Genomic DNA, 18,663 nt, shown 5'->3' with positions numbered 1-18,663 from the left:
ATATGTGCAAAGAGTGAGGATTAGTGAAAAGAAAAGAGTGCTTCATTTCTGAGATAATTTAACATGAAAACACACAAATGGGCATAAAAGCACAAGTCTGTTTATTGTTTGTAAAGGCTAAGGGCTAAAAGGCACAAAACTGAGATTACTGAAGTGCAGATTGAGAACAAATTCCAACACGGGCACTCGTGGTGAGATGGCTCCTCTGAGAATATATGTCGACGTTTCCATCTATCTCACTCTGCCCTTGGCCTTTCCTCTCCCTTTGGCGCTGTGAAGTCAGACAAAAATATTCAACTGTTCAGCATGTGTGCATAGATGAATATTTTTAAGTTAAACTGCATAGTTTACACCTATTTGAACCTCCGTACGGCATTTTTCCTGCTGAAGTTGTAATCATGAATAAATATGAACCAATTTACTGATCTTAAATCAAAAAAATAAGCAGTATTTAATAGAGGTGTGAATAGACACTAGATTTAAAAAAAAAAAAAAAAAAAAAAGACTTGATAACGATAAGCCGGATTTGGAGAAAATAAACAATGTTTAACTATTTAATGCTTATCTTCCTTCACCTGCTTGCAGTTATGATTATTTCATAATGTCTTTTAATAGTACCCAGGGAGTAATTCTGTAGTTTGCTGGCATACATGGAAACATTATTTTCAAGAAGCAAAAAGCTAGCTAAAAAGATAGCTAAAAAGATAGCTAATAGCTATTTTAACCTTTTAGCTAATGATGTAAAAAACACATTTAAAGTACATGTAGCAACATTAATGTATGGATAAAGTGGAATTGTTAGCTGACAATGCAAACTAGCTGGAAACATAGTCCAGTGAAAACGTTTTCAGAGCAGGGGCGGATCTAGAGAAATTTGGTTAGGGTGGCATGGAAATCAAACGGGGTGGCAAAATCAAAGCCATTTCTTTACACATTCAGGCGTTACATTCTGTAATATGTACTATATGTGGTTAAAACTGTGTTTTCCAACCTTTTGCAGCCATGTATTTCACATATTTTGCATCAGACAAATCACACAGCACACCACCGAACAAAAATGTCACAAAAAGCATATTGATAATTTTTCCCCGCGCACCAGGCATAGCGAAATTGGTTTGGTTTGTTTACCTTTTTTGCTTTCTTCTGACCACTACTCATCCTAGGGCCTTTTTCTGGGTGGGAATTTTCTCCAGGACCCAGGCCAGATTGACTACTTTTTTCCTTTTCAAATATTTATCTATTGCTATTACGCGCTGTGTCGTCTCACAGCATGACTATTATGGATTTTCTTCTTTGTTTTCTTCTGTTTTACTGGCAGTTGGCAACTCATTTAATTACAGCAGGTAGTTGTACTGCCCTATAGCGAAGGAGAATGTAATTGTTCTGATCGCTACTCATGCTGGTTGCTTAGAGTATTTATCAGGTGGAACCAGATAATCTTCCACGGCACACCTATGTGCCGAGGCACAGTGGCTGGGAAACAAGGTTAAATTACATCAAATGCAACACATTTACATATGTTACACATTTCATATAAACATTGTAACTTTCTTATTATCTTTAGCCCAAAATATTTACATATTTCAGTAACATAAAGAAATGTGAATTTTAATTTTATGTAGTGTATAGCCTTTATAATAAATAACCATGTAGCCCAATTGTAAGTATAAAATCCAGAAAGCTACACAACAAGAGGTGGATCAGTTAGAAATACAAGTCTAACTTTTTATGTTTCACAATCTTTTTGCTATTTATTTTTTAGTGGGGTGGGCACCTTATGCACATGCCACCACAGTTAATCCGCCCCTGTTTCACAGGACTTTACGCCCTTACTACCTTTACTGTGTTTACAGTTTTTAGAAGGCAAGTAGCATGACTTATTTATTCATTATTCATAACCATTTATTACTTCAATACCATTTATTACTTGCACAGCTGCTCTTATTGTTCTATATTTCTTCATATATTCTTTATATATTTTCTATATTGTGTATTTTGTTACAGTTATTTTATTTTTAACTTTAATTTTTACATTTTATTTTATTCTTTCCTAGTTAAATTTGCCCTTTATTTTAATTTTCATATTTATTTCCTATCCATAGTCTTTTAGTTTAGGTCACGAGTAGTTGTCTAAGCATTTCACTGCATATCGTACTGTGTATGACTGTGTATGTGACAAATAACATTTGCATTTGAATTTAGACAGGTTTCCAGGAGAAAGCTGCTTCTCTTTAAAAAAGAGCATAACAGCACAGCTTAGATTTGCAAAGGTGCATCGGAACAAACCACAAAACCTGTGGAAAAATGTCCTTTGGACAAACAGTGAAGAGTTTTGCCCATAATGCACAGCTCAGAAAACGAAAAAGCAGAAAAATAGCACAAACACCTCATACCAGCTGTCAGATATGAGGCCATTGTGTGAGGCAAGCTAAAGTTTGGCCCAAACTGAGTAACAGAACAGGACAGTGATCCCAAACACAGCAGCAAATCTACCACAGAATGGCTGAAAAATAAAAGAATCATGTCGCAATAGCCCACGCCAAGTCCAGACCTCAACCTGAGTGAAATGCTGTGGCAGGACCTTGAGAGAGCTATGCATAAATGAATGCCTGCAAACCTCCATGAACTGAAGCACACTGTGGGTGGGCAAAAGTTTCTCCAGAACGATGTGAGAGTCTGATAAAGCCAAACAGAAAAAGAAGGACTTCAAGTGGCTGCTACCAAAAGTGTTTCTACAAGCAAATGAATTATGGGATGTGCACAGTTTTTCACAGGACTGTAAAAGCTTTTTTCACATGATCGTACACAAGCATAAACATTAAAGTATAGAAACTTTCAAGTAGGGTTAAAATATTTGCCTTAAGGTATGACCACAACTTTGACAATTTGGATAAATAGTTGAAAATAAATATATGTCATATAAATTACAATATAATCAATATAATCAAAACAAGCTGCGGTTTCATTTTAACCAAATAAAAAGAGTGGAAATGACATTTAAAATATCTCGTGCCATGTTGGTACCTCAGTGTCTGGTACTTGAATGACAGTACATATCCTTGTCTGCATATAGATTGGTTTTGGGTTATGTTTCCTTAGTGTTTATACTAAGTGGGGCCCCATGTGCTATATGAAAATAAGAGGGACAGCAAGAAAGAGCTGTGATAGATGAAAGGAAAGGGCAAATGCCAAAGCATCATTCTATTAGACAGGGACAAAGGACACAATTTTATGCTGAACACAGCTGGCAAACGATGACTGTGTCCTCACCTTTGATGTGCAGCCGCTGTCTGTTTTGCACCCTTGCCCATAAGATCTGATACAGTCATAAAAATACAGGCTGCTTCGACACACAACTCACACTGTCTGTCCTAATTTTTGACATACTTAAAATCAAAAACTGAAAAATGTAAAAGATGAAAGGGAAAGATGAAAAAGTGTTGTAACAGCATTTAAGAGAATATAAACCAGAAAAGATGATAAAAATAAATAAAGGAAACTGCATACAAGCCTAAAAAAGGTTGCAATACACAAGAACTACAAGAATTTCTATTAATGAGGTGATCCTTTTCATGTCTGTTTCAAACAAAAAGAAGTTTGGCTACGTTTTCACGTGCCTGTGATAATTTGTAGCCCAGCTAAGACAACACGCTCCCAATTAATATTATACAGCATTATGTGAATTTTGGAGGCTTTGAGCGTAAGAGATAAGTAACATGCCCGAGAAAAAATGTATAAACGACCAAATTCTTTCTGAATAATAGAAATCCAATTTTCCCAGTGGGCCAAATGAGCAACTGAGTTGTGTTGTTGGCTTCACCAATAAACTGAACACAGATGTGCTCAGTGTTAATGTCATGTCTTTATTTTAAAAAAAAGAAAAAAAGGGAGAATTAAATCAATTACCCATCCCTGGATTAGATTTCTCCGGGAGTGTTTAATCGAAAGGAAAAGCAAAATCACCTTGATACACAACAACATTTTTAAAGAAATTCTAATGATGCCCTTAGTGCAAATATGAGCCACACCTGAAGGGTGGTTCATAGATGTTACTTACCTCTGGCTGTTCTGAACACGAACCTGGAGCAGAGTGATCTGTAGAGGAAGAAACATGGAGGACATGCTGAGTCCAGGAAAAACAACAGACGCCAGCTGAGCCAGAAAAAGAGGATCTTCTGGTCCTATGGAGTAACTAGCTAACAGCATATTCTCCTTCATAATTTTATGTCCGCATGGCAACCTGTTCTGTGAACAGTCTATATTTAAGACATATTTTAAACAGACTGAAAGCTAATATTCGGATTACTGCTCATGTGTAACTTGGTGAATGTGTAAATCAAATAGTGCTTCCAGACACACAAAAGTAAACAAAGATTTTAGAAAGACTTTATTGCACCACACTGAATATGAAGCTACTTGCCTCTCCCCTATGTAATAAAACCTCAAATACAGCATCAATGGCTGATACTCAGTTGACAGTTCCAAGTAAAAGATTTGGAAAAACCACAGTTGCCATCTGCTTTAAATACACAACATTGCTAAAAATGCTAATGAAAAAGTCCCAACATAATGCAAAAACAAATCTGACATTCACATTCTGTCTTACAAATTTAAAGTGAACCTACTATACCTTTGTTATTTTCTGTCAATTATATAATGTTGGACATTCATTTCCAAAGTTTTAAATAATGAGGTCCATGTATGCACAAGTAAACCTTGTAAGGCTTCAAACTACTTTAAACGCTATATTTCAGACATTGTTTCCTAAACTTGGCTCTCTCTGATGTCACTGAAAGCGGATATGCCTAATACGTCCATCTCAGTCGCACAGCCTAGAGTATGAACACAGCAGCCCCACCCTCTTTTATTTGTGTGATTAGTTGACTCGATGTTTAAACCTTGCTGCCCTTGCTAATCAGCACCAGATTAGCTAGTACTAAACATATTCATGTACAAAGGCAGGTAAAGCCTCAGAGGTGTTACGTACAGTGGCACTGAGAGGCCAAACGGATTGCAACTTAAGAAAACACCAGCAATAAGAAAAACGCTGCAAAAGCACACAAAAACCAAAGGAAATAGGAAAAACGAAAACAGAAATAGGAAAAAACAGATTTCCAAAAGCGCAAGGGAAGTGTTTCTGGGGAGACAATAACCCGACGGACCAGTTGCAGGAACCAAAATATGCTAAGAATTGCGCTGGGAGACACTTAAATGAAGTGGAGGATCTATCGGTTTTATGAGGAAAGAAAAAATGAGAGGTAAGTGTGTTAGCCTGCCATTAGCCTAAAAATCCATCATCAGTATTATATCAATCATGATAAAACACGCCTACCACGTTTTGGGTTCCTGCAACTGGTCCGTCGGGTTATTGTCTCCCCAGAAACACTTCCCTTGTGTTTTTTCCTATTTCTTTTTTCGTTTTTCTTGTTTCCGTTGTTGTTTTTCTTGTTTCTGTTTTGGTTTTTCCTATTTCCGTTGTGTTTTGTGCTTTTCTTATTGCTGGTGTTTTCTTAAGTTGCAGTCCGTTTGGCCTCTCAGGGCCACTGTAGAGTTAGGACACCACTGGCATCCCTGACAGCTAGCTTCACCTCCCTTTCTTACTGGACACTAGCATGAAAGTAACCAAGGCTACTGTTGCTAGCACTGCTAACATTAGCTCAGCTGTACAAACTAATCTGACACTGTGTGTATTTGCATCATCATACGTGGTGCGAAGTGCTATGCAATTTAGCAACATTTGAAACCCTATGTGCTGGGGTTTTCTTCCTGTTAAAACCGTGTTTTTCCTTCCCACAGTTACCAAGTTGTCTGACTGTTTGGGTTTTCTTTCTGATATTGTAAGGTTTTACCCTACAATGCAAAGCACCTTCAGGCAACTGCTGTTATGAATATAAATTAAATAGAATTAAACTGAATGAGATCAATAATGAGGCAATTAAGGGTTTCATGTAGCTCCTAAAATGTACACAAAATATTTGTTTGGCCAATTTTGATCTTTGTACATTTAATATGTGTGCTTTAAAATGTTTTCTTTAGATTTTCTGTCTTTTAGACTAGTTGACTAACCTATTTTTTCCACCAGCAAATTAGTCAGAAGGCGGCCTTAAAGAAAGAGAGAACATAAAACAGCTTTTATTTGACAGTGAGTTAAATGTGATGGTGTGCAAAAAGACCCGGTATCATGTAAATAAGAATTATTTTGAATTGTAAATCATAAAAAGCCCACAAATAAAAACATGGAAATCGCCATATCAGGGAACCACGGACTTTTTTCCCCTTGGACGCCTACTACTGTCATAATTCAGGCCTCCTTCTGGAACCGAATGACTTTCTCCCTGTACAGCTTAGTAGGGCTATTATTGGAAAAACCCGGAACCTATTTTACTGATTGTCAAAGCACGTCTTTATAAATATATACTGAGTTGCCAAATCTTGCCATTAAGGATACAGGAGAGGTCATCAGATGTTGTTTTTTTAGGTTAAAGAGTTAATGTGAACCTTGTAATATTAGATTTTTGTTCTGCTAAGGGAATTAGAATCTTAGAAACAAAGGAAATAATTTAAAAAAAAAACCCTTTTTCCTTTGTCTTGTGTCTCTGCCTTCTTGTAAGTCAGACCTCAAGTACCGTCTCAACTCTGTACTGTCTCTTAAGGTCCAGGATTAAACGGCCACACGCTAGCTTCACCAGCACACACCACTGTTTTCACCTCCTGTTTATAACTTACTCACTCAGCGGTCAGTCAGCTCTGGTTCAGCCCTTTGAGACTCAGTTTTTGACCCTTTGACACACAGACCAAAAAACCAGAAGGCTCAGACTCGTCTTTAACAGTTACTCACAAATTCTGCTGCTCAGTGATGCAGATCTGGAGCCAGCTGATCATTTAAATAGAATGACTTTGCATTAAGTTTGATTACTGTTAGCTGATATTTTAACAGGTGCAAATAAAAGCGGTGTTCACTATGTCATTGCACGGCACGTAATATCCCGAGGCGAAATACTTACATCATATTTCTGTCTCATCAGTGTCTTGGTGAAGTCAAACTTCTCAGCCTCCAGCATCCACAGCCACTGATAGAGCTCATTGGCCTTCTCCCTTTTAATCAAAACCAGGAGGAATATAAAAAGTGAAAACCTAAAGGCCAAAAGGCTCAAACTGTAATGGGAGGTAGATGAGAGTTTATGCACCGCCAAATCACCTGCAGCAGACTTGAAATGTGGATTTAGGTGTTTGAGCAGAACTGTGAACAGTAGTGTCCTTACTTCAGTTTGTCCTCGTTGAGACGCTCGACGTTGAGAGGTTTCTTCCTCTCCGCCAGGATCTTTCTTTTCTTCTCTCTCTCCGTCTGCTTCTTCGCTCCCCGCTTTCCGTCTTGCTGTATGTGAGATTTAATGAACGTGTAAAATAAGGAAGAGACCGCATTTACATAATAAACAGGCAAACTGTGAAGCTGATCATATTTCCTATTGCTTTGAATGCAAATGTGTGCGCGCGTGTGATCACTCACCCTCTGCTGGAAGCCAGAGTACTGCTGAGTCATGTTTGTGAGAGCCTTCTTCTTCTTGGCGTCCTCGTCCTGCTTCCTGCGGGCCTCTTCCTGTTCCTTCCTCTCCTTTTCTTCCTGTGACACGGATTAAAGAACAGAAAAGAGAAAATGAAACCATCTGTCCACTTGTCTTTCCAGCCACTAAAACAGGACTGAAGATAGCATCCTCCAAACGTTCTGACGTCCTCTGATGTCATAAAAAAGAATGTAGCGTCCATTGTCGTTCATTCTCAAAAAGTTCAGAATATTGTTTTTATGTGAGCAAGGCTATTCTATTGTGCAATCAAGGTTATTTTGCACATAAGATTAACGTCTATGTGCAAAATACATAAATAATATTTTTACTGCCACTTGGGGGCAGCAGAAACAAGCTGTGAATCCATCACTGACATACCGCTGGTCTCATGTTTTAAGATAAGTTAGAGCACTAAAATAAATTTTCCTACTTAAATTCCAAGCATTCACTTGGAGATGTGTTTGTGACCATAGCAAGTTTAACACTAGTCTAATACTTCTGTACAATTCTGGCTCCTCTTAAGAGAAATATTTGGCTCTACACTTGCTAACAACGCCTTTCTCCTGTGGCTGAAAATGAGGCTTTATAAAGAATCAGTGAGTCAAATATCATCATTTGACCCACTGTTATTATTAAAAATGTTGAGGGCAGGTTTAAAGTAAAAAAAGAAATTGTAAAATGGAAAGCAAATATCCGAGTGCAAAGACTTTGTGTTTATCCCAGTTTATGGAATCTGATTCAAACGTAAATTTTCACTAGCCATTAAAAAGCCAGTGCGTAACATTACATGAAAACAGAGGACAAACAGATCCAGGATGGTTCTTTTTTTTTGTTGTTAATTAGGCTTTTGCAGACTGTACTCTAATTCTGTTCAGGAACGTGAGTAAAACCACAGCGTGTCAGCTCCTGGAGGCAGGACACTCTTCGTTTATTGCAAACATTATCACATTCTGAAAAAAGGCAGAGGCAACTGCATCTAGAAACTCACAGCAAGCCGATTCTGCCTCTCCTTCTCATGCTCGGTTCTGATCCTCTGTTGCTCAGCTCTCTCAGCACGACGCTTCTCCTAATCATCCATGCCCACACGCAAACACAACCACACACACGCACACATAAACAGAGTGTAATTGTTTGCTGGGTGGTGCATCACTGTAGCGATCTGGCACGCTTTCCTGGAATACTTACAATCCTGTTAACGAGAGCGATGAGCTCCTCCTCGTCCTTCTTTCTCTGAATGAAGTGGGCCTCGATCAGAGATTGCAGCTCAGTCAGATCCTTCTCCTGACGCTTCCTGTGGATATCCTGCAGTCACGTATAGATGTTTTTAGTTCTCTACTGAGCACGACTCGTATGCATATCATCTCCAGTACTGGCTTCACGCTAAGATCTACATTTTGGCAAGGAAAACAGGCAGACACCCACTAGTACAGTCCTCAAACATGCAGCACACATGAAACTTGATGATTATATACACTAACTGATCCCTTTATTACTGCATGTTAATACAAATCTCTAATCACCCAATAACTTAGCACATGGCAGCAACTCAGTGGTTTCAGGCATATAGGCATGATCGAGAAGTTCAAAGTTAGTGTCAAGTAAGGTGTTTAAAGTGACTTTGGATGTGGCATGGTTGTTATAGTATTTTGGAAATCTGCTGAGATATTCCCACACAAACATCTCTAAGGTTTAGAGAAAATGCTCGGAAAATAGAAAACATCCAGTGAGCAGCGATTCTTTGGGTGAAAATGCCAGAGGTCAGAGGACAATGGACACGATCCTTCCTTCAGGAACTCAAATAATCCCTTGTTACAATAAAGGTATGCAAAAAAAGCATCTGTGAACACACAACAAATTTAACCTTGAAGGAAATGACAGCAATACAGCAGCAGAAGACCACACCTGGCGTCATTTAAGAACAGGAACCAGGCTATCATTCACAGAAGTTGAAGAATAGAAGATTGGAAAAAGGTTGCCTGGTCTGATGAGTCTTGATTTCTGCTGTGATGCTCAAATGGTCGAGTCTGAAATTGTTGCATAGGCAACATACCAATATGGATCCATTTTGTCTTGTTGTGCATCAGCGGTTCAGGCTCCCACAGTGTGGGGGCACACTTTAGGCATCTTAATAGCAACTGAGCATCATTTAAACACCACAGCCTACCTGAGTGTTGTTGCTGACTGTGTCCAACCCTCTATAACCACAGTGTACCCATCTTCTGATAACTGCACTATGTCACAAAGTTCATTTGCTAGTTTAGTCATCCTAAACTACTTTCTTGAACATGACAATGAGTTCACTGTATTCAAATAGTCTTCACAGTCACCAGATCTCAATCCATTAGAGCACCTCTGGGATGTGGCAGAACAGGAGATTGATATGATTGGCGAGTAGCCGAGAACTCTGCAGCATCTGTGTGATGCTGTCATGTCGATATGGACCAAAATCTCAGAGGAAGGATTCCAGCATCTTGTTGAATCTATGCCACCAAGATTAAAGGCAGTTTTGAAGGTAAAAGCGGGTCCAACATGGTACTAGTAAGGTCACCTAATAAAGTGGCTGCTGAGTGTATCTTTTTAACTGAAGAGGACCAGTACTTATAACCAAAGCTTTATCAAGAGCTGTGCTTCACACCCACTTGTAGATACATGCAAAAGTCAGATAAGCCTTTGATTATGTCTTTTTAAGTGTGAGTCCACCTACTCATTTTTTAATTAGAAATTAATAATTTTCTATGTTGCCAAAAAAAAGAGATGTATTCTAAATTCATATTTAGAAATAGCGCTGCTCTCCCCATCTAACTCCAAGGCAAGCCATGTTGAAAAATGCCACACTGTTTCTTTAAATTGGCTTCAGTCACTCACATCAAAGTCGACTTTTTCTCCCTCAGGTATCTTTGGCACAGTCAGCGGTGGTGCAAACAGCCTGAAATATAACATCTCTGTGTTACAATGAGAGGAACTTTGAACAACCTTATTGCAAGTTGGATAAACTGATTAAAATTCAAATAACAAAAAAAAACCAAAACCCAGCCCTACTTTGGTTTAGGTTTGGATTCATCTGTCATATCTGCAACAGGGAAAATAATAATATATTATGGGTGTATATGTGTGTATCCAGTGTCCTAAAAATCTTTATTTTATTGGATTTTTCCATTATTTTAGCAGTGATGGAGAGCATCTGTGGATTTTTTATTTCCTTTTGTTTGGTTATCAAAGGCGGGTTGAAGACACCAGACATTTTTGGTAAACTAGAGCAGTGATCAAGCTATTTTCACAAGGCCTTATCAGCATGTAAAAGTACCTTCATCCACAGCTGGAGACTCGGCTGCAAAAGGACAAAGGAAAATGTTAGTGCATCAGCAGGTGGAATGCAAATGGATTTCCTTTTATTATTTCCAAACTCCATTTCACTCAGCTCTGATATTTACCCTGTGTCTATTGATATGAAAATCTTTCTTGCATGTCAGGGTCGGAAATGGAGTCTAAATCGTTTCTGTATAACGTGTCAAACTAGAGTTGCTCTAAGTACTCTCGGGGTTGCAAGCCATGAGCCTTAGTTTACCTTGAAACAGTGGAGGCATCTCTTTGATAAATGTGTATCAACCATAAGGGCCAAAATAAAATTGGACGATATTGAGATATTTACGCTGCAAATGAATGCCTCGGTACGGGAGAAAATCAAAACAATTGGATTTTATTACCTGACAAAGATGCGCACAAAAACAACTGATATAGTCTTGTATATGCACCCGTATACATTACCGTCTTCTGCAGGCTCTTGGCGAGGGCAAGGCGAGGAGACAGTAGATGAGGATTGCAGGAAATGGAAAACAACTTATCAGTTAAGACTGCTCGTAGATGGACAAGGCGCTGAACACATTTGTTATGTTTATTAAATAATAGAACGCTAAAGTTAAGGAAAATAACAAGAACAGTTGGTGATGAAACCCTCGCAAGAAGGCCGTAATTTCCTATAAAGCTAAAAGGGAAAAAGAGGTCATTACCTTCAGCTGTTGAAACCGGGGGTTCTGAGGGGTGAGAGTAATGAAAATATGATTAGATGCTGTCACTCTTTAATCGATGCAATGCATTTTCCTTCTTAAAACAATCAAGACATGTTTGCCGTGGGATAAACACGACTAAATGAATGTCAAACATGTGTGATCTGAAATGAAAATTGAATTTCAACACCCAGAGCTCTTCTTGCATTGCACGCAGTCGCTTTTGTCTGAGTAGGTGTCTCTATTTTTTTTTCTTTTTTCAAAGATCCTGGCAAATAAATCTGCCAAACTCAGCAGGTAACTCCTGGGAGCCAAACATATAATTAGCGAGTACTGAACATAGGAACGTTTACAATGATTTAGTTAAGGAGGTAATGATGAAGTGAATGAAGTATCGTTTCAATTTGATGTGGAAACGGGAGAGACGATGTTAAAAATCATTTTTTTTATATTTCAGTGATCTCATCTGATGTTTAGAATGGTGCAAGTTTATGAAATTAATCATAATTTTTCTCCATAAATATTGTTACAATCGAGGAAAAACATTTCTTCACAATGGAGGAGAAAAAAATGTACAAAGAAGAATTACCTTCGACTTCAGGAACAGCTTCTTCTGCAAAGCAAGAACAGTGAAGTAAACTTATTGAAGTAAACTTCTGTTGCTCTTGGGTGAATACAACAACAACACACAAAAAAGGGCATGATACAACAGAAACAACCACAATAATATCCCACAAGTGTGTAAGTAAAGAAACATGCTTTGTTTACAGACAAAAAAAGTCATACAAACCTTTTTCTTTCAGCGTCTCCATGACTGAGTGAACAAAATATGGATTAGTGGATCAATGAGACTCTTGCAGACAGCTTGCGGCTGGGTTTTGGTCACACTCTGAGCACTGTGATGTTGTCTCTTGGGGATGCACTGAGAAGCAGTGCTGGTGTTTGACATTCATTTTGAGCAAAGCCAAAAACTGAACCCGAGAGCGGTTTGCAACAGGCCAGATATCAAAGCAAAGCCTGAGCACATGTTTTATATATGACTGTTACCACACGCTTATCAGCGCTCCTCTCCTTTACAAAAGTAGCCTCTGAATGCTTCAGTGTAAAAGTTCTCCAAAATGAAAAGTTTGATAAGTAGGGTAGCAGCAATTTCTGTTGGGCATGTACTGTCACAGCTCAGGTACCTTTTGATAGAGCCAGGCTAGCTTTTCTGTTTCCTGTAATTGTGGTTAATGGGAGAAGTTTTGTTAGGGTAAAGAAACCAAGTTTACTTGGTTAAGTTTGAGAAAATATTGTGGTTTGGCTAGCCAGTCTGACATGTGCATATTTGTGCTAACCTGAGCTAGCAGATGCTCCCAAACTCATCAAGCTAGCCAATGCAACCAAATTGTAAACTGTACTATACTACACTCCACACTTTATTAGTTCCACTACTACTGGGTTGGACCTTTTTTGCTTTCCCAATTCTCTTAAGCCTCTGTGGCATAGATTCAGCAAGGTGATGGGGACTTTCCTCAGAATAAGGGTGGATTGTCATGTTATTATTGCCAAATTCCAACCCTATCTAATATCACAGCAGACACAGAGACTCATCAGAATAAGTTTTTACAGTCTTCTGTTTTCCAGTTTTGTAAACCCTTACGATTTATAGCCTGCTGCTGTGCAATTTAGAGATGCTCTTCTGCATACCTTGGTTGTAACGATGATTATTTGAGTTACTGTGATCTGACCATTCTCCTCTGACATCAGAAAGGGATTTTTCTCCCAGAGAACTGCTGCTCAATGGATATTTTCCCTTTTTGGGGCCATGGAGATAGCTTTGTGAGAAACTTTCAGCAGATCAGCAGTTTCTGAAATACTCAGAATCAACGACCATGCCATGTTTAAAGATTCTCAGTTTGAACTGCGTCAAACAGGTCATTTTGACCATCTCTGCATGCCGCAATAAGTTGCTGACACATGATTGGCTGCTTAGATATTTACATTAATGAGCAGATGAGTAGGTGTACCTCTTCAAATGACTGGTGAGTGCAGTTCTTAAAATGAGTCCTTTCCAAAAAAACAGATGTTATGCAACTCATAACTAAGACTAAAGGGGTCTGAAGAAGGGCATATCAAAGGTAGAGAGAAGTTTGCCTTTTTTTCTTCTTTTTAATTTTCTTTCACAGCTGAGCTGGGTTTAGGAGACAAAGTACTTGGTTATGTTTAGAAACAGACTGTGGTTTGGCATAAAACACACCCTTTCAATAACATAACCATGATTTAGAGAGGCTTACTGGAAGAAAACCTTCACTCACATTAACATTATTGCCTGGAAATATGTCACGTGACAAGAGACGCTTAAGCATGGACGTAGGGGTAAAATTACTGTACAAATACAATAAATATATGGGAATCCATCTTATCTGGAAAATAGCTGTTTTGGGGATAGGTGATTTAAAAATGCTGCTGCAGCCACTGAGAAATTAATATAATTAAATGTGAAGCTATTGCATAACATACCATCATTTAAAAAGAGTAAGCCTGGTGTATTTTAACAAAGGCCCATGTCGCTACAGGCACGGTGGAGTGAAAGTAGCATATTTAAGTAAACTTTTTCTCTAAAAGTCAAACTGATTAGAAAGAGTCAAATCGGCAACCTGGTTAGTAAACCTGTCAGAAGACTAAAACCCACAGTACACTGTATACATACTGAGATGAACTGTACAGTCCTGAAAATGTCACGGAGACATTTCCAATATAAACTGACGGCTAAACATGAGCTGACACATCGGTGTTGACAGAGAGGTTGTTAACATTCAAAAAGAAAACACACACAGCCAGCTTGCTATGGCTTTTTATCCCTGACAGCAGACACTGTAATGGCAACAGACACACCAGAAACAAGATGAAGCACACGCAAAGCCACTCAAGAAGCCTTTACCTTCCTCTTGCTGCGTCTCTGCCTCTGAGCAGACATAATCAGGTCAGCGTATAGAAGCGAGGAATGACATTTTGGTATATAAAGAGCAAATTCTCACAAAACCTTTACTTACCTTCCTCCCTGAAAATGCAGGAAGCAAAGACGTAAACTTTAAAATCAGCTGATTTTGTGTATTTATAGCTGTGTTTCGAGGGCGTAGTGAAGGTACTCACAGAATCTCCTCGATAACTTCTACTTCTAGCTCTTGATCACACATCTTGGATCACAGTTACCTGCATCGGAGAGCAAAACATCAAAAAGTCGCCACACAAATTTAATTTGATACATTTTTACATAAGAAAAGAAGCAGCTGTTGAGACAACACGAAATCATACCCACACGTATCCATCCGGGTCATTAGGGCATTCACATTTATTTGTACATTTCACAAATTTTCGTGCTGTGATTGCTCTGATTGTTTTCTTGACATCTCATTGCCTGTAATGTTTTCACAAGCCCTCGAGATTTTTTCCCCCTCGAACAGATGGATCAGATCTTTCTTCTTTTCTTCTCCTTTCGGTACTTTTATCATTTGTGCAAACAACTAAACCAAAAATCCACAAAAAAATATTTAAATTAAAAAAAACAACTTGGCTACATGCTGTGAGATTGGAGCAGTTGTAGAATCCGAAACGATTCCACCATGGGCACTGCAGGCAGAGGCCCAGGGCTTTAAACAGCTCCAGGCCTAATCCTCAGCCATTTCCTTTTGGCGCTGATCAAGGCTGCAGTCAGCCGACTAGAGTCTGAAAAGCGCTGAAAATATCAGGCTTGCATGAGTTCTTCGGGGATGCACTGATGTATCTGCAGCCACACATATTGCATTGGCTTTGATACGTACACTCATAAACAGTTTCCCAGGTACTTAAAAGGCTTTGAAGTAGTGCAAGAAATCTCCATCATAACAGGTGCTATTTAGCGTGATGGCAATGCTTAACTTAATATATTTCTTTTAAAAGCAGTTGTATTTGATTTCAGTACAAGCTCGGTTTATTAAGCGGCCATTACCCTCTTTTTGTTTACTTAGAAATCAATTTTCTTGTCATGATCTGTACTACTCAGGCTGAGTGGCTGCTGTTCTGAATTTCGATTTCTAAAGTCTTAGAGGGCAACCTTGATACAGCCATGAGGATGTCATGAAGGTTAAGCTAGACTTGTAACAAAAAGATTGTGTTACAAAATTGTAGCGTGGGGTTTGAAAGAAGTGTGTGTTCACCTAACGCATGAGTGGACTACTGTTTTGAAGGCTGACGCTTGAGATTTCAGATGTAGCCATCTTGGCACATCTGTCATTCACTGTAATATTAAAAAAAATGTATTCAGAATAGAAACAAAAGCCAAAAGCTGGGCAAGGTAGAGGGGTGGATCTGATTCTAGTGATGAAGCCCATTAATTCACTAAGAAAACAGTGAATTAACTGACTTCTATTTGGAACCACAAAAGTTCCCCCTCAATGGCCATTAGAATAAATGCAAGTCTAAGGCACTTCTGCATTGTTTTTACATTTTATACCTGGAAATTATACATGGTTTAAAATCTAAATTCATATTTGAATTGTTTAAAAACTGATCATTAAATTGCCTCTTTTATTGTGTTACACCAAAGTTTTGAAGTATTTAATGTATTATGGCATTTTCATGGAAGCAGTAAGAATGAACATAATTTTTCACAGAACTGTATCCAGCCCCTGAAAACGTTCTTATTCACAACTTTATAGATAATCAGATCATAGGTCAAGACATCTCAAGCTCCTCTCTTTTAATTTTTCATCGTTTCTTTCACAGGAATAGGATATAGTTTTGTAAATACCTCCCTCTGTAAAAACACAACCTTTATTTTGAGAAAGAGCACAAACAAATGTATTTCTGATGTCTTTATCTGTTTCTCGTGGAGGTCCTTCATGAAAGTAATCATTGGTGTATCCCTTTGAAATCAGAGAAAGCTACCTAACATTAAGAAAATGAAATCATACATAGAGTAAAATTCACATAGGAACACGGTCGATCCAGCTTCTGTAACAACACCATCAAAATGTCAGAGTCAAGGTCATGCTGCTCAGAGGAAGGGATTCAATAAGGTTCTTTATATGTAACAGTTACATGTCGGAAATATGGTTGCGCAGAGCACCTTCTGGGGCCGTGTTTTTTTTCCACATGCTTATAAATCACCGAACCGTAAACGCCAATGTCAGTGGGTCAGAATAGAAGGACCGAGGGCGAGGGTCTATTTATAAGAATAACAGAGCAAGCTTTTGAACAGGTGCTGAACAGCTCCTCCAGACAATGGGCTTGGCTCACCTCGCGCATACTCACAGTAAATCAATGAGCTGTGACTCAGGCTATTTTTGCCATTGCAGTTTGGTCAGCTGATTGTTTGGGGAAACATTTTCACAATACCTCTGGGTAGACTCTCTTGCTTTTTAAAGTCATATTTGGTAACAGATATTTGTTCTCATGCACACGTTGAATGGATGATGAAATAAAATTAGCTCCACATCCCCAGTTCCACCCTCGCTCCCACTGCCTGGATGCCGTCCTGACCAGCTGCACATTCAATCTCTGCACGCCATATTTACACCTTCTGTATATGGTTACTGCCCCAAATGTATGCTTCTGTTTAAATTCTGCTACATATGTGCTCAAATTCACACATCGCGGCGCCTGTGGAGGCCCCAGTGTGGTTACTTGTGGCACTAAACTCAGCAGCTGACGTCAAAGGGCCAATGCAAAGGAAGAAAAAGTGAGCGAGACCAAGAAAGGTAGAGAAAGCTGAAATGAAAGAAGGCCATCTGGTTGAAGAATAATACTAACTGGAAACCCAGAAAGAATTCACAATGTATGAGAGCTGTCATGGCCGGGTATTAAATGTGTATTTGCTTTAATGAATGCGGTCAGTCCCCGTCTGGCTGAAACTGTGGAACAACAGAGAGTCTGACAGCGGCAAGAATGTTGCGGGTGCTGGTTTCAGCATTAGGCAGCATTAAGTTAAAGCCAAAAGCATGCAACCAACTCCAAAGTCTCAGGAGCGAGCTTAGCACCTTCCACAGCGTGATATACACAGTTTGGATTAGAATACAGAAAAAAAAGAAGAAGTCATCATAAAAATGGCCAAGCCAGTTTGATCCATTACATCTCACTACGTATGAGTAACAGGTAATCGTTTGATCATGCTGATGGGTTTTACGTATCTAACTCAGGAGCGCTTTAATTGCAATTATTGGCCTTTTTGACATCATGCACCCTGAGATGATGGCCATGCTCAACTCTTACCTCCTATATATTCCTTGAAGAAAAAATGGGATTAGCCACAAGTACTGGTCTTATTCTTCAGCTGCCAGACAAAGACAAGTTCAATCATCTGCCTCCCAACCCACAGCGCACACTTAATACAGCCCTGTTTGTCATGTGACCACATATCTTTTCTATGACTGGTCAGGATGGTCAGTTCTATTGTTGGAGGCAGACAGATGAGTTATACCTGGACAGACATGCTGCCTTTGAGTGCTCACCGTAATCCGCTACACATGATGGGAGAAATTGGAAATACTTTTCACTTTAGAGTCATTTTAAAGAGGGCTGTCAGAACGTCATGGTTTTTGTTCCTTTAGAGAAATGACACCACAAAGCTGTGCTCTGCTGGAGTGGAAGTACAATTGCCTTCAAACTTGTACCTTCAATTACACCTCAGCCAAATAATTTCATACAGAAACATGTTTTTGCGATTTTGACCATCGTCAAACTCATTATATTCAACTTTTTCCAAGATTGCCTATTATATATTAATTTTAAGGACAGGATTTCTAGGCATAGCCAGGTGGAGGTGTGTTTCCACTTTGGTGGAGGCCTTATCCAGTGAGCGGCAGTTCTGCTGTAGAAAATGCCTTGAGCAGATACAGGAGATGAGAGGAGAATGACCAGACTTCCCCCAGCTGCTGGGAATTTGGCATAAATAACACAAATCCATGGACCTTTTATTAATACCCTTTCATTCTGAAAGCAAACAGGGTCCAACCTAGTACTAGCAAGGTACTAGATTAGGGGTGGGCAACTCCAGGCCTCGAGGGCCAGTGTCCTGCAGGTTTTAGATGTGTCCTTGATCCAACACAGCTGATTCAAATGGCTAAATTACTTCCTCA

General features: G+C 39.0%; 1 protein-coding gene across 2 annotated transcripts; it reads right to left on the bottom strand.

Moving 5' to 3' along the window:
- Positions 1-84: 84 nt before the first annotated feature.
- Positions 85-17,876, bottom strand: LOC309692683 (troponin T, fast skeletal muscle isoforms-like). 2 transcript variants are annotated; one of them, XM_082511410.1, is made up of 17 exons: positions 17,798-17,876; positions 14,702-14,761; positions 14,602-14,609; positions 14,490-14,513; positions 12,156-12,179; positions 11,570-11,593; positions 11,328-11,342; positions 10,867-10,890; positions 10,602-10,632; positions 10,428-10,488; positions 8,748-8,864; positions 8,551-8,628; positions 7,508-7,621; positions 7,263-7,375; positions 7,005-7,095; positions 4,058-4,095; positions 85-271 (listed from the first exon to the last, which is right to left on the bottom strand). In XM_082511410.1, the coding sequence occupies exons 2-17, from the start codon at positions 14,743-14,745 to the stop codon at positions 232-234; spliced, it is 846 nt and encodes a 281-aa protein (XP_082367536.1). In that variant the 5' UTR covers positions 14,746-14,761; positions 17,798-17,876; the 3' UTR covers positions 85-231. The 2 variants fall into 2 exon arrangements, with proteins under 2 accessions (XP_082367536.1, XP_082367535.1); XM_082511409.1 differs by lacking the exons at positions 14,490-14,513; positions 14,602-14,609; positions 14,702-14,761; positions 17,798-17,876 and adding an exon at positions 12,357-13,376.
- Between the last annotated feature and the right edge of the window lie 787 nt (positions 17,877-18,663).

This window comes from Aulonocara stuartgranti, assembly GCF_965226115.1.
Source record: "Aulonocara stuartgranti genome assembly, chromosome: 17".
Taxonomy (NCBI): Eukaryota; Metazoa; Chordata; class Actinopteri; order Cichliformes; family Cichlidae; genus Aulonocara; species Aulonocara stuartgranti.
This window is presented reverse-complemented; position numbering and strand designations above follow the sequence as displayed.